General features: G+C 36.8%; 1 protein-coding gene across 3 annotated transcripts; it reads right to left on the bottom strand.

Annotated features, from left to right (window-relative positions):
- Window positions 1-968: 968 nt before the first annotated feature.
- On the bottom strand, window positions 969-21,334 carry LOC120351246 (exonuclease 3'-5' domain-containing protein 2-like). Of its 3 annotated transcripts, XM_039427726.1 has the most exons (5): window positions 11,455-11,597; window positions 8,484-8,658; window positions 4,109-4,245; window positions 2,595-2,681; window positions 969-1,961 (listed from the first exon to the last, which is right to left on the bottom strand). In XM_039427726.1, the coding sequence occupies exons 1-5, from the start codon at window positions 11,557-11,559 to the stop codon at window positions 1,893-1,895; spliced, it is 573 nt and encodes a 190-aa protein (XP_039283660.1). In that variant the 5' UTR covers window positions 11,560-11,597; the 3' UTR covers window positions 969-1,892. The 3 variants fall into 3 exon arrangements, with proteins under 3 accessions (XP_039283660.1, XP_039283661.1, XP_039283659.1); XM_039427727.1 differs by lacking the exon at window positions 11,455-11,597 and adding an exon at window positions 20,645-21,334 and having other exon boundaries at window positions 969-2,681; XM_039427725.1 differs by having other exon boundaries at window positions 969-2,681.
- Window positions 21,335-27,474: the final 6,140 nt, after the last annotated feature.

The following is a 27,474-nucleotide window of genomic DNA, read 5'->3' as shown; positions in this document are numbered from 1 at the left end:
AGACGCACATACACTCATATACACACACACACACACCACACACACACACACACACACACACACACACACATACAGACCAATACCCAAAAAGCACTTTTTTGGACTCAGGGGACCTTGAAACGTATAGACATATAGAAATTTGGGTACCTTAATTTTTTTCGGAAAGCAATACTTTCCTTACCTATGGTAATAGGGCAAGGAAAGTAAAAATAAATTAAAATGTACATCCATGTCGTGACAATTAGAAGTTTCCCCAGTCTGTGACATTGTAAAAATGCTTGTCTACGGAGGCTAATCCACAAAATCACTATAATTATTTTAAAACTAATTTGATAAATCGCTATAACTATTTTAATAACTATTTTAATACTATTTTAAAACGGCTACTAACTTAATGAAAAAAATAACACAACATTTCGACGTTTACTCCGGTCAGCTGCGGAAACAAAACTGAAAGCTGAATGGTGAATAGCTTTATTAGTGAGCACGGTTTGAAGTCACACTACCAAGTCGTCAACAACATGGCGCCACTCGTTCATTTCCCCCCTGCGCCTCAGACCTCAGAAGCCATGTTACAAGCGGTGGACAGTACCATCAAACCATACATTTTTTATTGTATGGTTTTGTTCTCACACGCATGAGATAGGAAAACTGTTTTCTTAGCCAAACTGCTCAGTTTCAAAACTGAATACCGTACGGTACTGTAAATAAACTAATAATAACAACAGTATAATAACAGCGAGGTGAAAGAGCCTTGAGAATTCACAAGTTAATATTTAAAAGGTACTTCAGAATATTTTTTTTAGGACAGAGCAAAATATTTTGTTTTTAAAAAAAGAAGAATTTCAAACTGTGGAGTGAAAATGATAGAGATTCAGTTTACGGCAAGGTGCAGGTAGCTTATTGCAAGCATTCTCTACAACTATTCATATTGAAATACTATTTTTAAATAATGAGAATAAAATGGGTATTTTGCTCACCAAATCAAATTTATTTCAACCAAAAATACAACAAAAATATGTATTTAAAAATTTGAGGCCTACATTAGGTATTAATTTAAAACTTAATTTCACTAAATTATATGAAAATAAAACAAACCCTGAAATCAATTTGACTTAACAACATATAGAACTTGAAACAATATGCTAGGTTTATGAATTATTAATAAGTTAGGCTACTGTAAAGCTTACCTAGGCAACATATTGGCTGTGCGTAAGCTAGAGTTGAGTTTATATTAAGAGAGTTGTAGGAAAAATTAAAAAGGAAATTAAGGTTTTAAATCTCAAGTATTAATTAGAAGATAAGCTAAAAATAAAATCAAGATAAAATTGATAGAAGATGCAGAAATTTTAAAGAAGCAGCGAACAAAAAATAAAATTCTTTGAAGTTTGAAGAGGATCAATAAATGAAAAAGTATATATATAATATAAATTAAAACAGGAGACACAAGACATAAATAGATTGAAAACACTTGAAAACTTACATTAGAAACGGAAATTTTCGGAAACTGAGTTTCCTTCCTCAACCGAGCAGTGAGTGGGAACAGTTTGAAATCAAACGGTCGTGACCACAGAGTACGCACGGAGAGCCAATTGTAGCAGCAGAGACCATTAATTATTAAGAATCTTAAATATCCCGTTTGTAACCGCCTCCTAAATACCCCATAATGTCCCCTGAATCTGCACCCTTTTTCACAGATTACGCGATGCAGACAGATATTTAAGATTCTTTAATATCCGTTTGTAACAGCCCCCTAAATACCCCATAATGTCCCCTGAATCTGTACCCTTTTTCTCTCCATCTGTATGCACCGCGTAATCTGTGGTCTTATTATTGATAAAGCCTATTGCTTACATTTTGTAATGTTGTTTTATGGCCAATGAATTTCTTGATTATCGATTCATAAAAAAGAATGGCTGAGGAATTCTTAGAATTTGATCGCCAGGGAACAGAAGATCGATGTAGGATCGCCAGTACCATTCAAACCGAGCCCACAGGAAGACTTCCTGGTTGATTGACAAAGGGGGCCCAGCCCCCGAAAATTCTTGTTTATATGTGAGTTTTTAAGTGTTTTTAATCCATCCATGTCATGTGTATCCTGTTTATATATATATATATAACTCTAACAATCAATCTAATAATCTTAGTCAATCTAACTGTAGGTCTACAGTAGTTATCCCTATGTCTAGTGTAAAGTGTACAGTGTACTATGTGTACTATGTCTACAGTTAGATTGACTAAAACTCTGAAAAGTCATAGGTACCTACAAATTGGCATGTTTAATTTACTACCAGATAAAATGTTAAGCAGTTACCATTGAAAACGTTTTGTATTGCTGTTGATAAATGGCTCAAGTCTGAAGCTCTATACTGTTAATGAGTACCTGGATTATTTGAATGTGTATGTTGTGTAAATTTGATCGTTTGTATAGTCTACCTTTGTGATATTTTACTTATAAAGCCTATTGCTTACTTTTTAATGTTGTTTTATGGCCAATGAATTTCTTGATTATTGATTCATAAAAAAAATGGCTGGGGAATTCTTCGAATATTAATTTCGCGAGGGAACGGATCGCCAGGGAACGGAAGATCGATGTAGGATCGCCAGTACCATTCAACCCGAGCCCACACTTTTTTGTAGCTCCAGAACAATCGCTTGTACCAGGATAAATCTCGTTTCAACTGTGAAAAAAAGAGTTGTTAACGAATTTGAAGGCATAAATATACATGTGATTCAACTTTCAACAATAAAATAAGCGTTTATTGCTTGACTAATGAAGAATGGATTTACAACACAGTAACTTATGTTTATGTTTTTGAAGGGACGGATTCAAAGATCCAAATGTTCAAAGAACCTCACACGTCAACCAAAGCTTATTGTGTGTCCCAAAGTATGTTAGTTAGGCAAACCAACTCCCGTGTCCTTTACAAGGTCCTGGAGTTTTTTCCCTATACCAACATCCCACTCCTCACCTGGTTGCTTGCAGCCAAACAGAGCACTTCTTCTAGCTCCAAGACTTTCGCAATCTAGTACAATATGCTTGGCAGTCTCTCAGACTGATTACAAAGCCTACACATCTGGCTTTCATTTCTGAGTCCAATTGTGTGGAGATGTTTCCTGAAGTGGCCATGTCCAGTTATCAGGGCAATCACCTGCTTGACCTGACCTCTACCCAGACTCACCAGCCAGCTGGTGAAGCGAGGGCTTGCGTCTGCTAGCAGCCTTTTGCCAAGTGCTTGACCAGGATGACCCTGCCATTGCTCGTGGTGTAAGTCCCTTGACCATTTACTAATTGTGTGGAAGGCAGTTGTTTTACTTATGCCATAGCCTGGCTCTGGGCCAAAGAATGGCATACTAGAACCCCGCTTAGCAAGCTCATCTGCACGCTCATTACCTCCTATGCTTACATGGCCAGGTACTCTACCAAGAAGCACAGAGTTGCAAGCCTGCTGAGTGTTTTGTGGCACTCCCACACCAATTTGGACTTGATTTCATTGGAGTCAAGAGCCTTGAGAGCTGCCTGACAATCTGACAGGATTACTATATGCTTATTGCAATAGCACCTGGCAAAGCCTATGTTGGCACAAGCCATGATGCCCCAAATCTCTGCCAGAAAGATGGTACAGTGTTGTCCCAGACTTGCATAAACTTGTGTTCTAGGTGAATAACTGTACACCCCGTAGCCAGATTTCCCTTCAATGAGAGAACCATCTGTATACCAGACAAGGCTGCCTCTTTTGGGATAGGGTCCTTCCTCAGACTTCCACTCCTCTCTAGAGCAGAATTTAACAGAGAAAGGTTTAGTAAAAACCAATTCCGTGCTCATGACATCTGACGTCATTTCAAGCACAGGCTGTGAGCAACAGCTTTGGTGATTGTGCAGTGGCCTGTTCCAGACAGGCCTTCTCTCCATTGGCCTGCAACTTTCAGTCGATAGGCTGATTTCCGTGCTTCTGCCATGATAAAAATGTTAAATGGCAGTAGGCCAAGAGAACTTCAAGAGTTGCTGACGGGCTGCTCCTGAAAGCTCCAGTGACTAGAAGTGTGCCCATCCTTTGTAGACTTGTGACACAGTAACTTGTTAATAGTTAATGAAATCAACACTTACCATTAGATTGTTGAAATATTGGAACAACTGGACGGACACTAAGGCGTCATCTGCGGCATATTGGATTTGCCTCTCTGAGAGACAGCCGGCTTCCCAGTTGCTGCACGCGATGCTCCGATCTTTATCCAGTTCTTTATCTACCAACAAATAAAAAATACAATTTTATTTGTTTCTTAATAGTGTGTCACAGTTCGATTACAACAAGAATTTTTTAAAATGACTCAGATGGTAAATCATGTTTAATTTAGATGTAGTTGTGAGCTATGGTTTTTTCATTTCTGTAATTTGATTATTGTTTTTGAAGAGACGTATCCAAGGATCCAAAGGTTCAAGGAACTCCACACGTCAACCGAAGCTTATTGTGTTCCCAAGTAGTATGTTAGACAAAAATACCTGTGTTCTTTTCAAGAACCAGGATGGAGTTTTTCCCTATACTAACATCCCATTCATCACACGGTTGCTTGTTGCAATCCAGTGTGATATGCTTGGCAGTCTCTTCAGACTGATTAGTCCTCGTGACAAACGTGTGAGTTCTACTCCTGGCCTTCTTTGTAGGTCCTTCCGCCGAGGAAGAGGCGGCCAAATTGCCTCTAGGGCGCCTGGCCACCCATGACTCAGCTTCTTGATCCACATTTGTGCCTGGTTTTTCATTCATCACTGGTCTCTTGGGTTTTTTCTTTTCGCCCTTCCGAAACTTCGTAGGGTCAAAAGCCTCATCTCTCCCAAGAAGTTTTGCCTAAATGGCCGCCCTTCTTTGAGCAGTGGTGAGTTTTGGCCTCTCCACCCAAAAAACTCGTGAACTACGTGAGTTCCACTCCTGGCCTTTTTGTAGGTCCTTCTGCTGAGAGAGTGGACGCCAAACTGCCTCTAGGGCGCCCGGCCACCCTCGTCTCAGCCTCTTGACCCACATTTGTGCCTGGAGTTTCACCCATCTCTGGTCTCTCGGGTTTTTCTTTTTGCCCCTCCGAAGCTGCCTTGATGGGGCAGATCCCGTGGGTTTGAAGGCAAGGCAACTTCTGGAGTTGCCTTGAGGTCCATTTTAGTTGCCTCCCACGACAAGCATGGATACTGTGGGTTAATTCTGATTTTCAACACATTCTTGAGTACAATGTCGACTCAAAGCTCCTCCAACCCACAGAGGGCAATTTGATTATGATTCAATGTATGAATATAATAAAATATTTTTTTTAATGTCGTTTTATAATTGTTTTTAAATGATTTAGTTATTCAAACTTCCAAGTTATTTCAAATATCAAATCATTGACGAGCTGCTCTTTAAATTTTTAAGTGCCGTTTGCATAGTGCCAGTTTAACTGGATTCCATTGAGCTTAGACAGGACAAAATTACTCTGGATTCTCTAGATTAATATCCTATTTTATGATTTGTTTTTCAATTTCATTGTTCTAAATTGCACGATAGGAGAGGCTGTTGTTAATTATTTTCAAAAAAGAGTACTTTGAACTTTTGTTTTTCAAAAATGAAAGTGCTCTACAGTGAGGCTCACTTTATAACATTGGAGAAAGATAGAAGAAAAGCGTCGCCAATTATCTGCCATGCCACTGCCTTCCATAAAGGATAGCTGATATCGGTATATCTGATGTAATATTAACTGTTCATTCTTGTTTTAAAATGATCAATTCTATTACATTCAACGGCGTCGGGGAACCCATCGCCCAGTTGCTTCATGCAACTGTAGACACCCACTCCGGAGCCCTTCTTCCCAAATCCCTTCTTCTCTTCCTTTTGCTCCGGAGACCTTTCATCCTAGGGCGGCTGTTTTTCCATTGACTTTGCTTTTGAGCCGCCCTCTCCTATGTGCTATGTGCGTGACTTGTCGGATGGTGGGGGGGGGGGCGCACCGCGTTTTACCCACCATCCAAAGAGTCACGCACAAACTTTCTTTCATATCTGTCTTCCTTGACAAACTCTTCGTTTTCCAAATTTTCTCTAAAAACTGCTGCCTTGCAGAAGGGTTCAGTGGAACACCAAGGAAGGAGTGGCCGTAGTCGAGTGGATTAGATGCTGGCTTTGTAATCCAAAGGCCCGGGTTCGAATCCCAGCCTGGGCAAGATATTTTTCTCGGGCCACTCCCGTGTTTCGGATGGACACGTTAAGCCGTCGGTCCCGGCTGCCTAAAAAGCTGTCGTTAGGTCATGTCAGAGGCCCTGAAATTGATCAGTTGCGACCTGAAAACTCTGACCCCAGACCTGAGCCAGCCAGGTCACACGATATTATTATTTATGCTGGGAAAGAATGGCTTTCGCAAGAAGAGACCCATTAAAGATAAGCAAGGTATGTTACTTTCATCACAAGTGGAACAAATGAAAAGATGGGAGGAGCACTTTGAAGAAGTATTAAACAGAGGAAATGCAGGTGCGGAGCAGGGTTTTGCTCAAAATGAAAATATAGCTCTTGAGATAAGTGTAGATCCTCCAACAAGGAATCAGATCATTGAAGCAATTAGGACATTGAAAGCTGGAAAAGCAGCTGGAATTGACAATCTCCCACCAGAAGTGTTCAAACTAGACCCAGAACTGACAGCAGAGATTTTGGAACCCCTTTTGAAGATGATTTGGGTAGAGGAAGTAATACCCGAGCAGTGGAAAAAGGTATAATTGTGAAAATTCCAAAAAAGGGGGACATCACAAAATGTGACAACTGGAGAGGCATTACCCTGCTGTCTATTGTGAGCAAGGTGCTGGCCAGAATAATCCTTGGTAGAATAAAACCTTCAATTGAACTACAACTGAGAAAAGAACAGGCTGGATTTAGAGAAAACCGTAGCTGCATTGATCTCATTAACACTCTGAGAATCATCATTGAACAGAGTGCAGAATGGCAGAGCCCCCTATATTTAGCGTTTATCGACTTTGAGAAAGCTTTTGATTCCATTGACAGAGAATGCATGTGGAGGATTTTGGAAATATATGGCATTCCACCAAATATCTTGAATCTAATTAAGGGCTTATATGATGGTTACAAATGTCAAATAATTCATGATGGTGTGTTATCAACCCAATTGATGTAACATCTGGTGTAAAGCAGGGCTGCATTCTGTCACCTATCCTCTTTGTTACTGTGCTAGACATGGTTATGAAAACATCACTGAACAGAAGGAAAAGAGGTATTCAATGGGGGATGCAAAACAGACTTGAAGACTTGGATTTTGCAGATGACCTTTGTCTTCTGGCACAAAGACACAGTGACATGAGAGAAAAGCTGCTGGCACTGAGTGAGGTTGCTAAAAATGTAGGCCTGAAGATTAATGAGGCAAAAACGAAGGAGATGGTGGTCAATGTTCATGGAGGGGAAAGTTTTGAAATACATGGGAGGAGAATAGAGAGGGTGGACTCATTTGTTTATTTAGGCAGCATGGTAAATCCTGAGGGAGGTGCCGAGGATGATGTCAAAACTCGCATTAGAAAAGCAAATGGGGTCTTTTCACAGCTGTATACAGTATGGAGGAACAATAAAAATCTCGAAACAGACGAAGCTACGAATTTTCAATTCAAATGTGAAGTCTGTCCTCCTCTACGGTTGCGAGACATGGAAGGTAACAGCTGAAATCCGTAAAAGACTCCAAGTCTTCATCAATCGGTGTCTGCGAAAGATTGAGTGCGTGTGGTGGCCAGATATGATTTAAAATGAAGAGCTCTGGCACAATACAGGACAGATGCCCAGAGACATTGAGATCAGGAAGAGGAAATAGAGGTGGATAGGCCGTACTTTGAGGAAAAGAGATGGAGCAATAGAAAAGGATGCTTTGCAGTGGGGAATCCTCAGGGGAGAAGAAAAAAAGGAAGGCCAAGGATTTCATGGAGGCGAACAGTGGAGAAAGAGCTTGGCAAGGTGGGAAAGACATGGCGGGAGGTGAGAAGGATGGCAGATAATAGAGAGGGATGGCGGCTATTCGTGGATGCCCTATGCTCCAACTGGAGTTATAGGAATTAAGTCAAGTAAGCCAATTCTATTACATTCAAGAAAATATATTTTCAATGATTAAATAATAAATTTTCATTATTGAGATGGAATATTTTGTTAAGTAATAATATTTTTATATTGTTAAAAAACGATCTGGCAACTTTGCAGACCTAGAAGAGGACAGCACTATCTGCTTTGTGAATGATAGACAAGGATTGACACCAATGTTAATCGAATACTGCCATTATAACGTGGACCTCACTATAGTGATTATATTCAAGAAAAGCAATAATGATTGATGCCGCATCTACATTTTGGCCCAGTCTGTTTACCGAATGAAGACAAATGAAGGCCATTGAAGGCCAGCGCTAGCAAACCACCAATTTACACACTAGCGCTGGTCGACATTGGCCTTCATTGGGTAAATAAGTGGATGCGGCATAAAATACTCACTCAAATAGAGATTGGACATCTTTCCGAGGCCCGCAGGCACCGATCCGACAGCCTGGGCCATGTACCTCAAGTCCAGCACTCCATTGCAACGTACGCCGTAGTCTCGCAACAGTCTGCTCGCATCACTGTTAACTGCCACGCCAGTCTTTATTATCGATCTATCAGACAGCAGTGCCTACAAAAGAGCAGCAAAATGTCAGACATAAATCCTTGCAGGGGATGTTTCAAATATCTATAGTGATGTCCACGTTATAATGGCAGAGAATCGACAACCCTGCTCTCCTATCTTTCGCCATTGCCATTATAACGAGGACCTCACTATTGAAGAGAATCTAGGGTAGGAGATATAGTATATCTACTCGCTGAACCATATTATGGTAATTAGCGTAATTATGTAGTAAACTTTGACTCAAATTCTGCATAAAAAATACATAGTCCGGGCGCAAATGTCATTCCGTGGTCATTTTTGAGTAACAGCCGTGGAAGATGTCTCAATTTATTCGTTAGGTCTAGCATAATAAGGATCGTGATGATGATAAGTCGAAATCACAGGCAAACACCTCGGAAACAAGATGGCCGCCAAAATTTTCAGGGTTTTGCTATATCGCTTGTATTTCAATAACCGTTCAAGATATTGAACCGTTTTTTCAGACTAAAATATTTTTAAAATCTTCCTCTACAATTTTTGTTCTATGAAATGTTCCTCTAAAACGCATATTTTTTTTAGTTATAACCTTAAAAAGCCCAAAAAACGTTTTTTCTAATTTTTTTCAAATTTCATTTCATTATCACTTCTTTTATTAAATCTATGAAATTTTAAATCTATGACATTTGGAGCATTTTTTCAACTTTGGAACGATATATTTTCATGCGCTGTACGTCAAAAAATGAGTTCTCCAGCGCCCTCCAAAGAAAAACCTGCATGATTTCTGGTGCGTTTTTCCATACACATGAGGTAACAAGCTAGAACTATAAAATCTTTTTCATGACTAATTTAAGATAGAGACTTGCAAATGGTCTCAATCTCTTCGTTACAACAAGATGAACAAGAATATTGATGATGGAAACAACGAAAATTTTTGACATCATTGAAAAATACAAGATGGCGGTCATTATTGACAGAAATTTTTATATCGCTTGTTATTCAGTTATTGTGAGAGATATCGCATTGGTTTTACCTCCAAAGTGTTTAGAATAATCCAAACAATGATGTTCGATTACGGTACTAATTTTATTGTGATAATGCTTTTCTTATGAATTACAATAAAACAGCATGGAACCCAAGTCCTTTCATTTACACTGGTTGAAAAATTTTACTTACAGAGTGGGAGAAAAGTTTGAGAACTGCTTAATATCTCATACTCAAAGGTAATTTGACGGTGGGTGTGATTGGGGTTCCTACTAAAATTGAAAATACTACTCTACTATGACTTCGAAATCTGGTCTGCCATATTGAATGCAACTTTGTTTTTTTAAATGAAGGTGGTCATGCAATACATGATTTCAATAGGAAATTTTAAAAAGTCTTCCAAAGGGTTCGAGATTCCGTGAAATTGCCTTAAAATTCGTATTGAAACCATGTATGGGATGACCACCTTCCTTCTTAAAAAAACAAATTTGGATTCAAAATGGCGTATCGAAGATGTCGGACCAGATTTTTGAAGTCATAGTGAAGTAGTATTTTCAATTTTAGTAGGAACCCCAATCACACCCACCGTCAAATTACCTTTGTGTATGAGATATTAAGGCGTTCTTGGACTTTTCACCCACTCTGTAATATATTATTTGATGAAATTCAAGTTCAAACATAATGAAAACAACTTCCTTCAAAAAGTATTTATAATTATACGTTTCGAGGGAAAAAATTAAGAACAAAAAAAAGTGGAAAATTCGGGAATCGATCCGAGAACACTCGCGCCCAAGCCGAGCACTCTACCGCTAGAACACGGCTGCGGTAGTATGATGTCTTATACTAACGCTATAAGTTCCTCACTTATAAACAAACAAATTTTACAACAATGTAAGCTATGCTCGTTGTATAAAAAATGTCATGTCCCATAATGAAATTTGAACATAAATTATGAAAAATCTAGAAGGAAAATTGAAATTTGGGCTTCCAGGTGCACGAGATTGATATTTTTAGAATATATGTGCAAAATTTGGAGATCTAAATCATTCCCGGTTTTCCGGTATGCAATCCACAAGTTGACATGTTTTGATGCGAACAAACGAACAAACACAACCCTACTCTCTCTTATTATATAGATAACTCTTTTGAAAATTCAACTGATAAGATTCAAATACCATACTCTCTGCTCTTGTTCAAAAAGGATCACAGAAAGAGGCCATACTGCAAGCTACGAACAAACTTTATGCCTCCTACCTTAATGACATAAGAAGTGAATTTGAAAATGAATGTCTGCACTTCAAAATGTATGGAGAACAGGAAGAACTTGGTGGAATACATGACGTGTTTAAATAAATTATAGAACATGAATTGAAGTTTACTTTCTCAAATCTTGAAGTAGCTGTTAGAATATATTTCTAAGCAGAGCAGTCACCAACTACTCTGGAGATGATTTTCCGCTTTGAATCGTCTGAAGAATTTTAAGAGATCTACAATCTTGTGTTTGAAAGACGTGATCTTGTTATATCCTGTTATCCACTTCATAAGATATAAGTAGGCCTATCATAGATTATTTGCTTTTACATTATAGTAATGAGGGGGGCTCCAGTAGAACATTTACCCAGGGCGCCATTCTTCTAAGCCCGGGGCCTGCTCTATGCTTCTATCCTACCTTCGCCACTCCAAAATGTTCTGACACCTTTGAGAACATGGACTATTTTTAAAACTCCCAGTTACCTTCTCTGATATACTCTAACTTTGCCGCCCACTATGATTATCTTTTTAAATTTATTTTTTGTTTTGACCCCATGTGAGAAGAAAACCCCATGTAGATACAGTACTTACTTCTAATGAACTTGGTACATGGCGTAGAGCACAAAGTCGAATTAGTGAGCAATAGCCGTCAATTGAAGCCAATTGAAGGAGAGCGATCCTGCCTTCAAAAACCATTCACAATCCAGTCCTATGACCCGGACATCTTACATTTTCTGAAAAATGTAATTGAATTTCATTAAGAAAATGAAATATTAATTAATATAAGTATAAAATGGCATATTAATCGATGACTGATAAGTATGTAGTATATTAGTCTTTACACTTATATTGGATTAGACAGATCATCACATATAGGAAGAGAAAAACAAAATAAAAAAAATAGTTACAATTAGGGCCGGTTTCCGAGCTCGGGATCTATACAGAGTCCAGGACTTAAATAAGCTCTCGGGTCTAAATTGACTTCATGAGTCACGATTTTATCTTCTAAACTCCGGAGTCTATCAAGTTCTCGACTTATTTGAGTCCAGGACTTTAACGCTGTAAACGTGAGGGAAATTCACAATATTTTGCTGTTGTATTGTTGGCATTATAGCAAAACGGAAACAACTGATTGCAGCGGGACAATTCAAATGAGCATGCTCTCCCAACTATTTTGTAAAAATACGTTCCGATTTCTTTGTGGGCCTATTCAAAGCAAACCCTTTCTTGTGAATTTCCCTCACGTTTACAGCGTTAAAGTCCTGGACTCAAATAAGTCGAGAACTTGATAGACTCTGGAGTTTAGAAGATAAAATCGTGACTCTGAAAGTCAATTTAGACCCGAGAGATTATTTTTGTCCTGGACTCTGTGTAAGTCCAGAACTTATAAATCCCGAGCTCGGAAACCGGCACTTAAGATCACGATGTTTTAAGTCCTGGACATAACGATTTTTGATAAATCCTTGACTCGGAAAGAGGCGAGAATCTAATTCAAGTCCTGGACTTATAAGCCCTTCACTCAGAAAGCAAAATTATAAACTTCAGGGTCTAACGTGATCTCTAAACTCCAGAGTCTATTTAAGTCCTTAGTTATATATATAAAAGACAATAGATTTAGGAACTGTAAAGTAAGCACTTTGTACTAGTATTTAAACCTCTGTAAGATTATTTCTCGTGTCATTCCGTTACCAATAGTCATGCTGCCATTATGTATGTGTTTTATTCATTAAATAAATCTTTTTAAAAAGTGAGTTGCGCGTTCGTTTATCTTATCTGGCGCCCGATGCACAGGGACTACAGAAGTTTTTTCGGTAAAAGTTCAATTAACTTTTTCGCGACCTACGTTCTCGAGTGCCGAAAAACGTGAGTTTCAACTCTTTATCTGTGGTTCTACAACCCTACACGGACAACTCAACTCCAACTACACGCTGGCAAGCAGACGAGACATCACCCGATACGACGCTTGCAGAACTTTCCGCAGCCCATCGTCGGACGAGGAGGAAGACCCGGATCAGGACTCTACTGCAGTAAGTCCTTCCGTCAACGCAGAGATCATCCATCAAGAAACAAGGTTAGAAACTCTTTCTAATATTACCATGGCAACTAGCAAGCCCTTACCACATGAACTTCTTAAGTGCATACCGAGATACGATGGAACAGCTTACAAATTACCTCATTTCATTTCAACTTGTGAAGATTTACAGAGAGCTTATTGTACAGATCATATTGTAGAAAAGGAAGGTAATCATTGGCTTCTTTTTAAAACAGCTTTGTGCCACCTAGAAGGACCAGCGGAAGCTGTAGCCTACAACAATAGTTGTTCAACACTAACAGAACTGATAAATAGCTTAAAACAGAACTTTGCAGACAATAGGCCTGTTCCAGAATTGATAGCAGAAATATCAGCAATGTGCTCATTCAATAGGGAACACCCGATAGACTTTCTAAACAGACTAGAAGAAAAACGTACTCATGTAATAACAAAATACAAAATAGATGGAGTGTCAGGAGAATTGCTAACAAATTTAATACATCAACTTAACGCAACACTAGTGAACACCTTTGTGCATGGAGTCCATCCCACGCTAGGATCCCACTTGCAGGTGCTTCAAATTCAAAATCTAGATGATGCCAGAAGCAAATTGATAAATGATTGCAGCATTGTACTGAACCAACTAAACCTAAACAGAACTGAAAACAGATTTTTTCAAGCTTCAAATACATTTAGAACCCCAAACTATGAGAGTAGTTATCAATCACAAAGCAGACAAAACAGAAACACCCAAAATTTTTTTCAAAGCAGACAACGTCGATTCCAAAACAATGAGAGATTTTATCAACCGCACTTCCAACAACAGAGCTTCTACTCGCCACCAAGTAGCTCCCAACCTCACAACTTTCAACAAAGTTTTTCAAGTCCAAACTTTCAGCAACAAAGAAATCTTCAACAACAAAATTTCCAACAACGCTTCCCACAACAACAAAATTTCCAACAACGTTTCCCACAACAACAAAACAGTAATTTCAAACCAAGTACTCCGATAAATAACTCATCAAACACAGTATCCATGCGCACTCAGCGAACGGATCCAGTACAAAAATTAAGGAATTATAAGTCTCCATATGAAGTCAACTATCTGGAAGAAGACCACTTAGATTGCCAGAGTAGTGAGTACACTCAGAACCCGATTCAAAATATGCAATCTCAACTTGACACTTTGACTGAATCGCTGAACAGACTAACCGACCATTTTTTAGGGTCAGGCCCCCAATATGCAACGGACCCACCCAGCGATTCGACTTAAACATCCTTAATAAATCGCTTCCTTACTTTGTAGATCAGAAGGATAGGAAATGGCTCGTCGATACCGGATCTGCAAAGAACTATGTTCATCCTTCACTAGTCTCTCCTGGCGTAACTCGTCACAAAGAGGATTTTATTGTGAAAACTCCCGTTGGAGAAAGCACAGGGAATGAGTATGTGTTTTGTAATATAGAGAATGTATTTTCCAAACCTCATAAGATAAAACTGTATATATTTGATTTTTCGTCCAAGTATGATATACTGCTTGGGAATGAAACCATGCGTGCATATAAAATGCGATTAAACTTTGATAATAATAAGCTAGAATATAAGGATGGAGAGAAAGATTTGTTATTTTTGTTCGATAATAAGAGTGTTAAATTGCAACCAGGCTACAACGTGATTTCGGTCCCGGTTAAGTCAGCCTCGGATATGACGTTAGGAATAATTAAAGAAGTAAATGCAGATAAATATAGAATTGAAGAAGGACTTGTTAATATAGATAGTAATGAATGTATGTGTTTAGTTTTCGCCCATGAACTTACGACCATTTGTCCTGAGCCAATGGAGGTTGAACAAGTAGAAACTATAGTTGATTGTACAGATATAAGTGATTCATGTAAATCGAAATTTTCTAAGCTTATAAATGACATTCCAAATCTTCTACGAACAGATCATATGAATGAGGAGGAAAGAGACAACATCTTGAAATTAGTAAAACAGTATCCTGAAATTGTAAAACTAGAAAACGAGATATCAAGTAGCAGGAACTTAATGAAACATAAGATAATTACTACAGATGAAAATCCAGTTTACACGAAAAATTACCGGCATCCCCAAATCTTCCGAGAAGATATTCGATTGGAAATAGACAAACTTTTAAGGAACAAAATAATTCAACACTCAAACTCTCCCTACAACTCCCCGATTTGGGTCGTACCCAAGAAAGCGGATGCATCAGGACAACGAAAGATCAGAATGGTTGTAGATTTTCGAAAATTGAATAACAAGACTGTAGATGATAAGTATCCCTTGCCCAACATTGAGGACTTATTTGGAAAGATAGGACGTGCTACTTATTTCTCTGCTATCGACTTAGAATCAGGATTTCACCAGATTGAACTGCACCCAGACTCCATCCCGAAAACAGCTTTTTCTACTGAAAATGGCCACTATGAATTTCTACGCCTCCCCTTTGGACTAAAGAATTCACCCAGTTTCTTCCAGAAGTGTATGGACATGATTTTCGCGAAAATGGACAATGTTTTAGTGTACATGGACGATATTATTGTTTTTTCTGACAACCTCACTGAACATTTGAAACACCTCAAATCAGTATTTGAAAAATTAAAAGAACACAACTTGAAAATCCAGCTTCATAAAACAGAATTTTTCAAGCGCGAACTGTTGTACTTGGGTCATATAATTTCAGAAAACGGAATACAACCAAACCCCATGAAAATAGACGCAGTGAAGAATTTTCCTTTACCTCGTACTCCTAAAGAAGTTAAACAATTTTTAGGACTTACAGGATATTACCGAAAAATGATTAGAGATTATGCAAAGATAGCAAAACCACTCACCACCGTTTTAGGTAAGGAAAAACCATTCAATCCACACGATAAGGACTTCCAAGCAGCATTTGAGAAATTGAAACTTATGTTACAAAATGGACCTATACTACAATTGCCTGATTTTTCTCGTCAGTTCATACTCACATGTGACGCGAGCAACTTTGCAATGGGAGCTGTTCTTTCTCAAATATTTGATGGGAAGGACCTACCAATCGCGTTTGCATCCCGTACTCTAAATAAACATGAAGTAAACTTATCAACTATAGAGAAGGAACTACTAGCAATCGTTTATGCATGCAAACACTTTCGTCCTTACCTGTATGGAAGGAAATTTTTAATTCAAACGGACCACAAACCCTTACAATGGTTACACAATATCAAGGAACCCAATTCGAAACTAATTAGATGGAAACTCTATTTAGAAGAATTTGATTTCGACATCAAATACGTGAAAGGCCGGACGAATTTCGTGGCTGACAGCTTATCTCGCATTCCAAGTCACCCTGTTAACATGCTCAACCCCGAACCAGATGATGATTTAGAGGATCTCAGTCGAGTTGTTTTGGACGAGTTTCTTCGTGAATGTGGAAATGGAAATCAAGATACTAATAATGACGATGCCGCAAGTATAGGTGTAACAATTCACTCTCAGGATAGTTCGAATAGTCAAGTTGCAATAATGGAAGAAGACAAAATCATGAATGTAGAACATAATCAGTTGATATTAGAAAGAGGTAACGATCCTCTGAAAATTCAGAAAATTTTTGACAAAACAAGATTGACTTTTTACATACTTAACCCGTTTGATAAGGAAGAAATCAAGAACAAATGCCTAGAATATCTTCTACCGAACACAACATACGGTATATATTGTTACAAGAAAGGCGCTCTCGAGCTTGATTATGAAGTGATGTATACAAGTTTTGTTAATATCATAACGGACTCGTTTCAAACAGTCAAACTGAAACGCTACAAGAAGATCAATCTGGATGTTACTGATGGAGAAGAACAGAAGGACATTGTCGCTAACTACCACCGCGGGAAAACGTGCCATCGAGGAATCAATGAAAGCTACAATCATATTCGGAAAACCTACTACTGGCCATCAATGCTTCGCGATATAACAGCCTACATTAATAAGTGCCAAATTTGTTTAAAAGTAAAATATGATAGGAACCCAGTGCAAGTAGAATATAAAGTTGCTCCTACACCACACAAACCTTTTGAAAAATTGCAGATAGACACTTTCCAGTACGATAAGATCAAATTTCTTACGGTAATAGATTGCTTTTCTAAACGGTTAGCAGCGTACCCCTTAGAAAGTTTGAATCAAATCGAGATTCAGAAAATACTTTTCGACTACCTTTCATCTTTTCCAACTCCGCAAATAGTACAAATGGATAATGGACGAGAATTCGATAATAACAGCCTACGAGAATTTTTCAAATTGTATGACATTGAACCATACTATGTGACGCCTGGCCACCCTGATTCGCAAGGACTTCTAGAACGAGCGCATTCCACCCTCATCGAACTTCTCAACGCTCTTCAATTGGAAAACAAGAATAGGACAACACTTGAAAACATGAAATTAGCCCTGATAGCGTTCAACAACACGCTTAATTCCAATCTAAAACTAACACCCATGGAGATTACATATGGAGTTTCGAAGAATCCATATATGAATGATTTGGTTAATACATTAGTAACAGAGGAACGAACGAATGATTATCTGGATAAACTGAAAACAATTCACAATTTCGTTAAAGGAAAAATAATAACTGAGAAAGAGACAAGAACAACAAAAGTAAATCAAGACCGTGAAAAAGAGATTGAAATTCCGGATGAACCGTACATCAAGACGACGTTCAATAAGAAGAATAAGCCGAAATATTTCAAAGTGAAATATGATAAGAACACCAATCTAGCGACAAATTCAAGAGCGATCCAGAAACGCCCCTTCAAGATTCATCCCAATCGCATTAAGCGACCACGTAAAGTGAACAAAACTAATGATAATTCTGTTTCAGATGAACGAACACCTCCGCCGAAGGCGAAACAACCCAAAGATCCGCCACAAGACAAGTCTAAAACTGGCAGACTTCGCCCTCCTGATTGTCAGCCTGGCAGCCCTCAACCTGGCCCCAGTAGACGCATTCAAGACGACTGACCTCTCACGATCAGCAGGAGTCGTACCCATCCGAATCCAGGATGCTTTCATCATTAACAGAACCTACACCTACGTGCATAACATCAACATTACAGCTTTACAAAATGAACTTTCTACACTCAAAAATTCAATACAATTGTTAAATAGAAAAGAAACCGATAAAACAAAAATTAAATTACTTCAATTACATCTCGATCAAGTTACCATGAAATTCGATCATATTTTGTTAAATAAATTTCGAATAAAAAGAGGTCTTTTTAATGGATTAGGTTCCGCTATTTCTTGGTTAACAGGAAATATGGATGCTGATGATAAAGCTAAATATGATGAAATTTTGACAAAAGTGCATTCCAACGAAATTAGTTTAGAACATGATCTTAAGAATCAAGTTTCAATCAACAAAAATCTAATTAGTCGCTTTAACAATGGAATTGATGTAATCCACGCTAATAATTTGAAACTTAACAATTATTTTAATTCTGTCAACAGTAAATTTGATTCTGTAGAACTGAATGAACAGCATCATATTTTGTTTGACACGCTAACAATAATTCACAATAGAATAGATGATATAGGAACGAGTTTGGAATTTTGTAAACTTAACATAATTCATTCAAGCATCCTCACTTTTGACGAGATGGCGCGTGTCATCAGAGCTATTAAATTACAATTGATATCCGATGAGCCTAAGGTGCTATGGGAATTAGGAAGTGTTCATTGTTCTATTCATAATGATATTATTTCTTATTTTATTGAATTGCCACTTGAATCTAATTTGTACGAAACACTTTTTATGCTGTCTTATCCTGTAAAAACGAACAATGAAATAATTACGATACATGTTGATCCATCATTAGTTATTAAAGGCCATGAATTGTATGAAGGCGATTGCCAGTTATTGAATAATAATTATTATTGTAGAAATGCCACACAAGTTGTTAACAAGTGTGTAGAAGAATTGGTTAGTGATAAGAAATTGAATAGCTGTAGGACTTTAGTTATCAAAGGGTATAGTTCTTTTATTAAATATATTCCGATTATAAACCAATATTTAATGTTTAACATCAGCAAGAGTTCAATTGTTCACGGCTCAAGAAATATTGTAACATATCCAAAATCTACACAACTAATAGCCCTTGAAAAAGATGAAGCATTATTAAATTTTAGTAAACCTTATACATTTTGGGAAAGTAATGTTCTATATCCTACTGAAGTACCGACTTATGAAAATAAAATAATCACTAATTTTACTTTTGAAGAAATACATAAGGCAAATACTTATTTAGAGCCATTACTGATTCTTGAAGATTTTGTAGTTAGTAGCAACTTATCAGAATATGTAGTTTATATATTAATTGCGTGCTTAATACTTATTATATTATATGTAGTTTTTCATTCTCATGTATTCAATAACAAACTTGTAATTCCAGACAAGAAATTAGATAATGTTCAATTTCACTTAGAAAACTCTAAAATATTTCTTACACCCCAGCTACCCTTATGAAGGTGAGGACACCTTCATCTTAAGGGGGGAGGAGTTATATATATAAAAGACAATAGATTTAGGAACTGTAAAGTAAGCACTTTGTACTAGTATTTAAACCTCTGTAAGATTATTTCTCGTGTCATTCCGTTACCAATAGTCATGCTGCCATTATGTATGTGTTTTATTCATTAAATAAATCTTTTTAAAAAGTGAGTTGCGCGTTCGTTTATCTTATCTCTTGACTACGTTAACGCTCTGACTCGGAAAGCCAATTTTCTGACTCCAGAGTTCAAAGCCAGTTAAAGTCTAGAACTTAGGTAAATCCTGATCTCAGAAACCGGCTTTCATACTTCAGAATTAAAGATGATGGTCACTTGATCCATTCCGAGCTACATTGTTTACATGTATTATACACTATGTATTACCGAGCACGTCGTGTAAAATACACCAAAAAGTGTGATATACTTCACACAACAAAATTAACTTTTTAAGAAAAAATTTTGTCATAATGTGAATAGAATAATGAACTTCTTTATTTGTGACGATGTTTGGACAAATATGTTCATTCTACCAGAGTTCCGTACCACTTTTGGTATAGTGAGGTCCACGTTATAATGGCAGTGGATAAAGATAGAAGAATAGCGATGCCGATTCTATTCACCAATTAATTATATTTCTACACTGTTAAAAACATAATTGGCATCGTTGTGGACCTAGAAAAGGATAGTACCACCGGCTTTGTCGAATGATAGACAAGGATAGCAAAACCAAAGTTGATCAAATACTGTCATTATAACGTGGACCTCACTATAAGCTTTAAAATTTAGAGTATTGGATATGATATGAAGCATGTATTTGGGTCAAAACATAATATGCTACCATTTAAATATAATATGCATGATATTCAATACTCTCAATCTTAAAGCTATCCATTATGTCTGCACTTTACTGAAAGAGGGTAATCAATTCTTTCTAGTTTTTGTAATTTTAGGTGAAGTTTCTGTACGCTAAAACTTAATATTAGTTACAAAGGGTGATTTTAATTAATGAATTCATCTAGTATTAAATTTTAATAGTCATATGTAATTTTAGCTATGTTTCTTTAATTCATATTAAATGAATTAGGATCTAGGTAATTTTAATTGATCAATTTAATATCACGAAAGTTACGGAACAGTTATTACAATGATGCATGATTGAAAATAAAAACAACCAACTGAGTCTTCTAATATTATTTAAAAACTCACTTTCTCAACTCCAAAACTGCATTGTGACATTCATTAGCAGTGTGGATGATGTTCGGACCATTTCTTCTCCACTTCAACCGGCGCAATAAGAATTTTATAAACTTTGACAAACAAATAATTACAAGAACTATGATTACTACTTTAACTGCTGTTTCAGCAGTTATATCATTTTCTATTTCAGGATTTTGCTTATTGAGCCAACTCTTAAAATACTTTAGCATGTTACTAGGAAATTTATCATTATTTTGATTTTGCCTACTAGGAAATAGTTTATTGAGCAAACTATTAAAAAACTCTAGCAAACTAGAAAATTGATAATAATTTACTATTTTAGTATTTTGCTTACTAGGAAATAGTATATTGAGCAAACTACTAAAAAAGTTTTGCATACTAGGAAATTGATGTCCAAATTAAAAGACGAAACGTTCAATACATTATTTGAATAATGAGAAGTAACGCAACCAACGCTGCTAGGATTTTTAATAACAAAACATGCTTAAAAACTTGTAGAAGCTTTACTAACGATAAATTATTATCGATAAAAAAGTGAATTTTATGAATTGTACTAAAAATTTAGAAGAACAACACAAAATAGGCTATTATGAAATATGAAACTTTTCCTTTAAAATTTACACTTTAAACTTAACCTACATTTGATCAACCACGACGTCCACATCCACACGCTAAACAAAAGACAACAAAACAAGGTACCACGTGTCACTGCCGGGACGATGATAAACTGGGCTAATGCCAAAAATGCACGCCGTCAAACTGGCTACTTTTAAATCATGCCTAAGTTCTGATGTGATTATAGTGAGGTCCACGTTAAAATGGTAGTGGATAAAGATAGAAGAATAGCGATGCCGATTCTCTGCATTAATTAATTTTATTTCTACACCGTCAAAAACATAATTGGCATGGTTGTGGACCTAGAAAAGGACAGTACCACTGGCTTTGTCGAATGATAGACAAAGACAAGGTTAGCAAAACCAAATTTGATCAAATACTGTCATTATAACGTGGACCTCACTATAGTGTATCATACATGGGTGTTTTACATACAGATACATGCTGAGATTATGAAGACAAAGTACTCTTCATATTTGCTGAAGACATAGGTAAGTTATACATGATAAATTATGAATAATTATTTATAATTATAAAAAGGAGAGGGCCCCTAATTTGAGAATTCCAACAAATCATTTCTTCAGGAGTGATAACTCATTTGTCCATTCGAGGCTGTGACTGAGTGACTCCATGGACAACAGGATCACTGACTGATAGAACTTCAATTAGATGTTTTTATTAATTGAGAAGGAACTGCAATTTTTATTATAAATAGCCTACAGGCTCTCACACTGGAATGTGTTTTGAACTCACAATACAGACTTTGGACTTTTCAGAATGAGTCCTTCAATATGCTATATCTTATTCTGTGGCTGAGAACTAAGATTCTGTCGATTGTACTCAAGGTAGGCAAAAAATGCTTAATTAAATTGAGAAATTAATTTGAAAAACATGAAATAATAAATTATGAACAAAATAGACAAAGTAATCCACCAAATTGGACAAAAAAACATGGAAACGTTTTGGGAATAGATAATTTTTGGATAGTAGTTCTCATCGAATTTCCATCTAGCTGTTAACCCTGTTGTCAATGTCTGCAGTAACAGAGGTCTTCGGGGTGATTTACAGCATTCATTTAGGATTTTTGTTGAATAATAATTAGATAAATGACTTTTATTTACAGTACACTTTACAATAAAAGTGATGTGGGCAAATATCAAGAGAAGTAACCACAGCATGCTTCAAGTGATCATCAATGTGTCGAAACTACTGTATTATAATAAAGAAAACTTCTACAACCACTCCCCCCTCATAGGTGTAATGCTGGCTGGACTTTATAAGGTGAGTGAAGCAAGCCATCTGGCGAGTGTAGGCTACATTCATAATAGAATGCACCCTTTTGATAGAAAATTATCTTGTCAAAATATATTTTTTTCAAAAAAGTCTGTTTCTTTTTATAACGTTCTTAAGCTGCGTTTACACCAAAGTTATTAAGAAAATGTTTATATTTTCGTACTTATTAGACTTGAAATTTGAAACATAGGTCAGAAATGGATGACAATGCCGTATTCATTTGTATTAACATAGATTAAACTTACTGAAGAAAAATAAATCCTTATGCTCTATTATACAGAGTGAGTCATATGTATGGGTACCCTTCAATAAGTTGGAGATTATTGTTGATATAATGCTGTTACTCTCAGGATGAGTTATTGGTCGAATACCCTACCTTTTGACATACAACACTGTATTTCAACTCCTCATAAGAGGGTTTTACTCTTACTTGTCTGTGCATTGACCCATGTCAGATGGACTACACATCTATAGAACTAATCACCTGCCATAAACACTTGACTAATTTGCTTTCATAGTTTCTGCAATCCCTCCCTTTTTGGAACAATATTCAAAATTTAGGTAGCTTAATAGCCTATACAGTTGCCAGTTGTACTGTATCTTTGAAGCTCATTTATGAAGTCTACTAGATCTACTCTGTAGTATGTTGGTGCAAGAAGTATCAAATATTGGAAACAATGGTCACTGGACGACTCCAACCTAAAGTGGCGCCTTTCTCTTAAAACTTACAAGGTCTTATGTTACTTGAATATTTGATTTTACTGCTTAGGAGCAGTGAGTCTTATTATAATATGATTCTAATTATATTTTATGAATGAATTTTATTGGTGATTATTCTGTAATGTAAGACATTTGAATTCTATGAAACAGACCCTTCATAACACTTATGCATATTTCATTGTAGATGTAATAAATAAGATATATAGAGATGGAAAGATATAAAAATAATTACAATAAAAAAGTATCTTGCCTTACTCTTTGGGAAAGTTATCTCAAACATCAGAAAACAATCATAAACTTAAGTCTTCTAATTCTAATTCTCAAGAAGTATCAAATTTTAGCAAAGCAAATAGGCTACTCTAGAGAATAAGGAGTCCTGTCAAATGAAGACTATTGATTAAAATTTAAAGATTAGATGAGTTCTATCTGATATGGATAATAAATCAACGTGGGAGACCTCTAGCTGACCCTGAAAATTACACGATCTGGACTCTGGAAGTTGAAACACATTAGTGGTGATTTTCTTCCGAGCCCAACTCACCGGATGGGGCCTACAAGCCCGATCCACGACTCACCCTTTTGGACTCCCCCTTTAAACACAGAGGGTGTTAAAGATTTCATAAAAATGAACTTTCAAAATAATAAAATATTTGTGTTCGAGCAACTCAGATTTGAGTTGTCTTCAGTCTGAATTTGTACTGGTACAGAAAGTATAATATTTAACAATAAACTATTGTAAAAATTTAAATTTCAATAAGTAAAAGAGATTAAACATAATATTGACAAATGAAAAAAATTTAAATTTTGAATAATTGACCGAACGAAGTGAGGTCTAAGATTCAAGTCGACGGTTTGGCATTTCTCTTAATGTTTAAATGTTGCGCATTTACGGCGAAACGCGGTAATAGATTTTCATGAAATTTGACAGGTGTTCCTTTTTTAATTGCGCGTCGACGTATATACAAGATTTTTGGAGATTTTGCTATTCAACGATAATGTAAAAGGAAAAATGAGCCTCCTTCATACGCCAATATAAGAGTAAAAATCAGACTATAGAATTATTCATCATAAATCAGCTGACAAGTGATTACACAGATGTGTGGAGAAGCCAGTCTATTACTGTATTTGTATTCTTCTATATATATAAAAGCGAAATGGCACTCACTCACTCGCATATAACTGAAAATCTACCGGACCAAAAACGTTCAAATTTGGTAGGTATGTTCAGTTGGCCCTTTAGAGGCGCACTAAGAAATCTTTTGGCAATATTTTAACTCTAAGGGTTTTTTTTAAGGGTTTAAAGTTCGTCTTTTAGCATGTATATTCTTCTTCTCCCAATCTCTTAATTATAATTGAAATTTCCATATCATATGTTACTATAGAACTATAATCTAGATAGAGTACCTCTTCGAAACAGTTGTTAACTGGCAACTAAATTAATAATTTTGTCAGGTTGGCATTAAGTTGAGTTGACTTTGTTAGGTTGGCACCAAGTTGAAGATTTAAATGCATTTATCGCGGAAAAATTGATTGGGTACTGCTACTTCAATCCTGGGAATATTATATTACTAGCCGTCAGGCTCGCTTCGCTCGCCATATCCGTTTAGCCAGGCGTTTAGTCTGGACCCCCGACTGGATTGTCCTAACATATGATAAAAATGCTCAAATGAAAAATGCAGGCGAGCGAAGCGAGCCTGCTGATCTCACCCTTGGACGATCCAGTCGGGGTCCAGGGGGCGGAGCCCCCTGGCTAGACGGATATGGCGAGCGAAGCGAGCCTGACGGCTAGTAAGGTATATAGTATCAATCAAAGACCTTGAAGAGGTATGAATCTTTAAGCTGGGTTTACACAAAAGTTATTAACAAAATGTTAATAACTTAATCCTTATAGATTCTATTAGATTGAACGCAAGTTGACAAACACACATGTTCATCATGTGTATGATAAGTTATGTTCAATCTAATATAATCTATAAGGATTGAGTTATTAACATTTTTTTAATAAATTTGGTCTAATCGCAGCTTTAAGTTCTTGGGTTTCAATATTTTGTTTTGCAGTCATGGTATTATTATGCGTGTCCATCAGTATCAATATTCTCACATTCGAAAAAACTCATTCAAGTTGATAGGTGATTAAAAATAATCAAATGAACTAAATAATGCTGAAGAAATTATAATATTTTTGATTAAAAAAATTAATTTTCATTAGATGGAAAGATTATCACGGAACTGGATGAATATTATATAAATTCTGGAATAGAAATATATTCTATTCATTGTTTAAATTAACATAAATATTTATAAATTATGGAATACAAATTCAAACGTGAACTGATTTTGTTAACATTTAAAACAGTTGACATCAGGTACTTGTGGATGAGAATACTGCGTGAGGTCTACTGTTCACAGAACTACTAGTATGTTATTGCTATTTGGACTTTTATCTTGTAATTTTTGATGATAATCTCCAATCTGTTATCAAGCCATGAAGCGCCTCCCATCAATCTCTCTCTGATAATCGATAGAAGACACAAACTCTTGAGAGTGCAACTGGCACTCCTCAGATTTTGTCAGTCGGAACCACAGTTGAACGCCGACAAAGTGGGCTGCATTCCTTAGAGTGCAAGTTTAGCGGTGCATGCAACGACAAACTGGCACTCCTCAGATTTTGTCAGCCGGTGTCAAAGTTGCACGTCGTCAAACTGGGCTACTTTTAAACCATACCTAAACCTAGCTCCGCAGTGCAGGCTGGATGCTTGTCTGACTCGGACTAGGCGCTGAGACAGCAAATAATAGCAGCGTTGGTGGAAATGCGAGCGGCCGCAGTAACATCTTCCACCCAGCAATGGTCGGCGTAGTTCCGCCTAGCGGACAGACGAAAGATCAATCCAGTCGGTTATTTGATCCCTCCAGCCAGGCTCAGCCAAGCAGCCGAGACAATAGAACAATGGAGCAGCAGTTTTCTTTCTCACGATTATTTTGATTTTTGTGTTGCCTATAAACTTCAGTCACCAGTAAAAAGTTTCCAGAAACGTGGGGTACTACCATATTAATGACTTTTCATGATGATTTTTAATTATTTAAAAACATTGTTGACATTCTGAGCCTTCAGGCTAAACTTGGGGTCGCTGAGAACGAATCTGCAATCAGAATTTATCGATCACGAAAAATAACGAAAAAAAAACCAGCTGATGATCTTCCGGCAACCGTTAACAGTGATCCTGCAATGCGGCCGAAACACTTCCAAGCCAGACACCCATCTCAAATGACAACAACGCCAAGCCGTGAGAAACCATCCTGCACTGCGGCGCTAGGTTAAGTTCTGATGTGATTAGTGTATACATAGGTGTTTTACATACAGATACATGCTGAGATTATGAAGACAAAGTACTCTTCATATTTGCTGAAGACATAGGTAAGTTATACATGATTTGGAAACACATGCTCTCAACTAGAGTCGAGTCTCTTCTTGACCTGAGTCGCGTAAGTGTGAGTTGAGCCTAATACTTTCTGCTTCATCAATACCTACTATTACTTCAGGCCCCACAAATGAAGCTATGATGAACTTTGACGTCCTCGCATGTAAATGACTACTACGATAATCTACTGGCGATAGGCAAGCGAAATAAGAGCGCTGATACTTGTTATCACATCTGATATGGTAACCAACAAAGTTCCAACTACGAATTCTATTTTCACGGTCTTCCATTTCAATGAATATGGTGTGTTTATCATTCTTCTAATATTCGTTTGTGAAAAGTAATGGTGAATTTGGGGGTTTTAAATCATGGGATTCTGTTGTTGTGTACCCAATTGTCGCGGGATTTGTAACAAGACTCCAAAAGTTTCTGTATTCTCTTTTCCGAGATATTAAACTTTGAAAAGAAAATGTTTACAAGAATACAAGCGATAAGAAGAAAGAACGTCAATCCTACAAAACAACAGTTTACATGAAGTGTAATAGAACAGTGTAAATAAAGTGTGAGAGGAAAATTTAATTAAAGTGTGAAAGAACAGTGTACCGGTAAATAAAATGTGAAATGACAGTGTATAGAGTTTGGAAGAACAGTTGAATTAATAAATTAAAAAGTGAATGCAAGTGTTCAAACTGTCCATAACATCTTAAGATTAAAGGTTTTACCTAACTGAAAAACATTCTCCTAATGGGTTTCTTTGTACCACAGATTTAT

The sequence above is a fragment of the Nilaparvata lugens genome, chromosome 5 (assembly GCF_014356525.2).
Source record: "Nilaparvata lugens isolate BPH chromosome 5, ASM1435652v1, whole genome shotgun sequence".
NCBI lineage: Eukaryota > Metazoa > Arthropoda > Insecta > Hemiptera > Delphacidae > Nilaparvata > Nilaparvata lugens.
This window is presented reverse-complemented; position numbering and strand designations above follow the sequence as displayed.

Bases quoted from the DNA above. Each gene is read 5' to 3' on its own strand.
- LOC120351246 (XM_039427725.1), bottom strand. From the start codon at position 11,559: ATGGTTTTTGAAGGCAGGATCGCTCTCCTTCAATTGGCTTCAATTGAC. The intron at 8,659-11,454 runs GTAAGTACTGTA...GCTCTTTTGTAG, and splicing joins ATGTACCAAGTTCATTAGAA to GCACTGCTGTCTGATAGATC. The intron at 2,682-4,108 runs GTAAGTGTTGAT...TTTTTTTCACAG, and splicing joins AATATTTCAACAATCTAATG to TTGAAACGAGATTTATCCTG.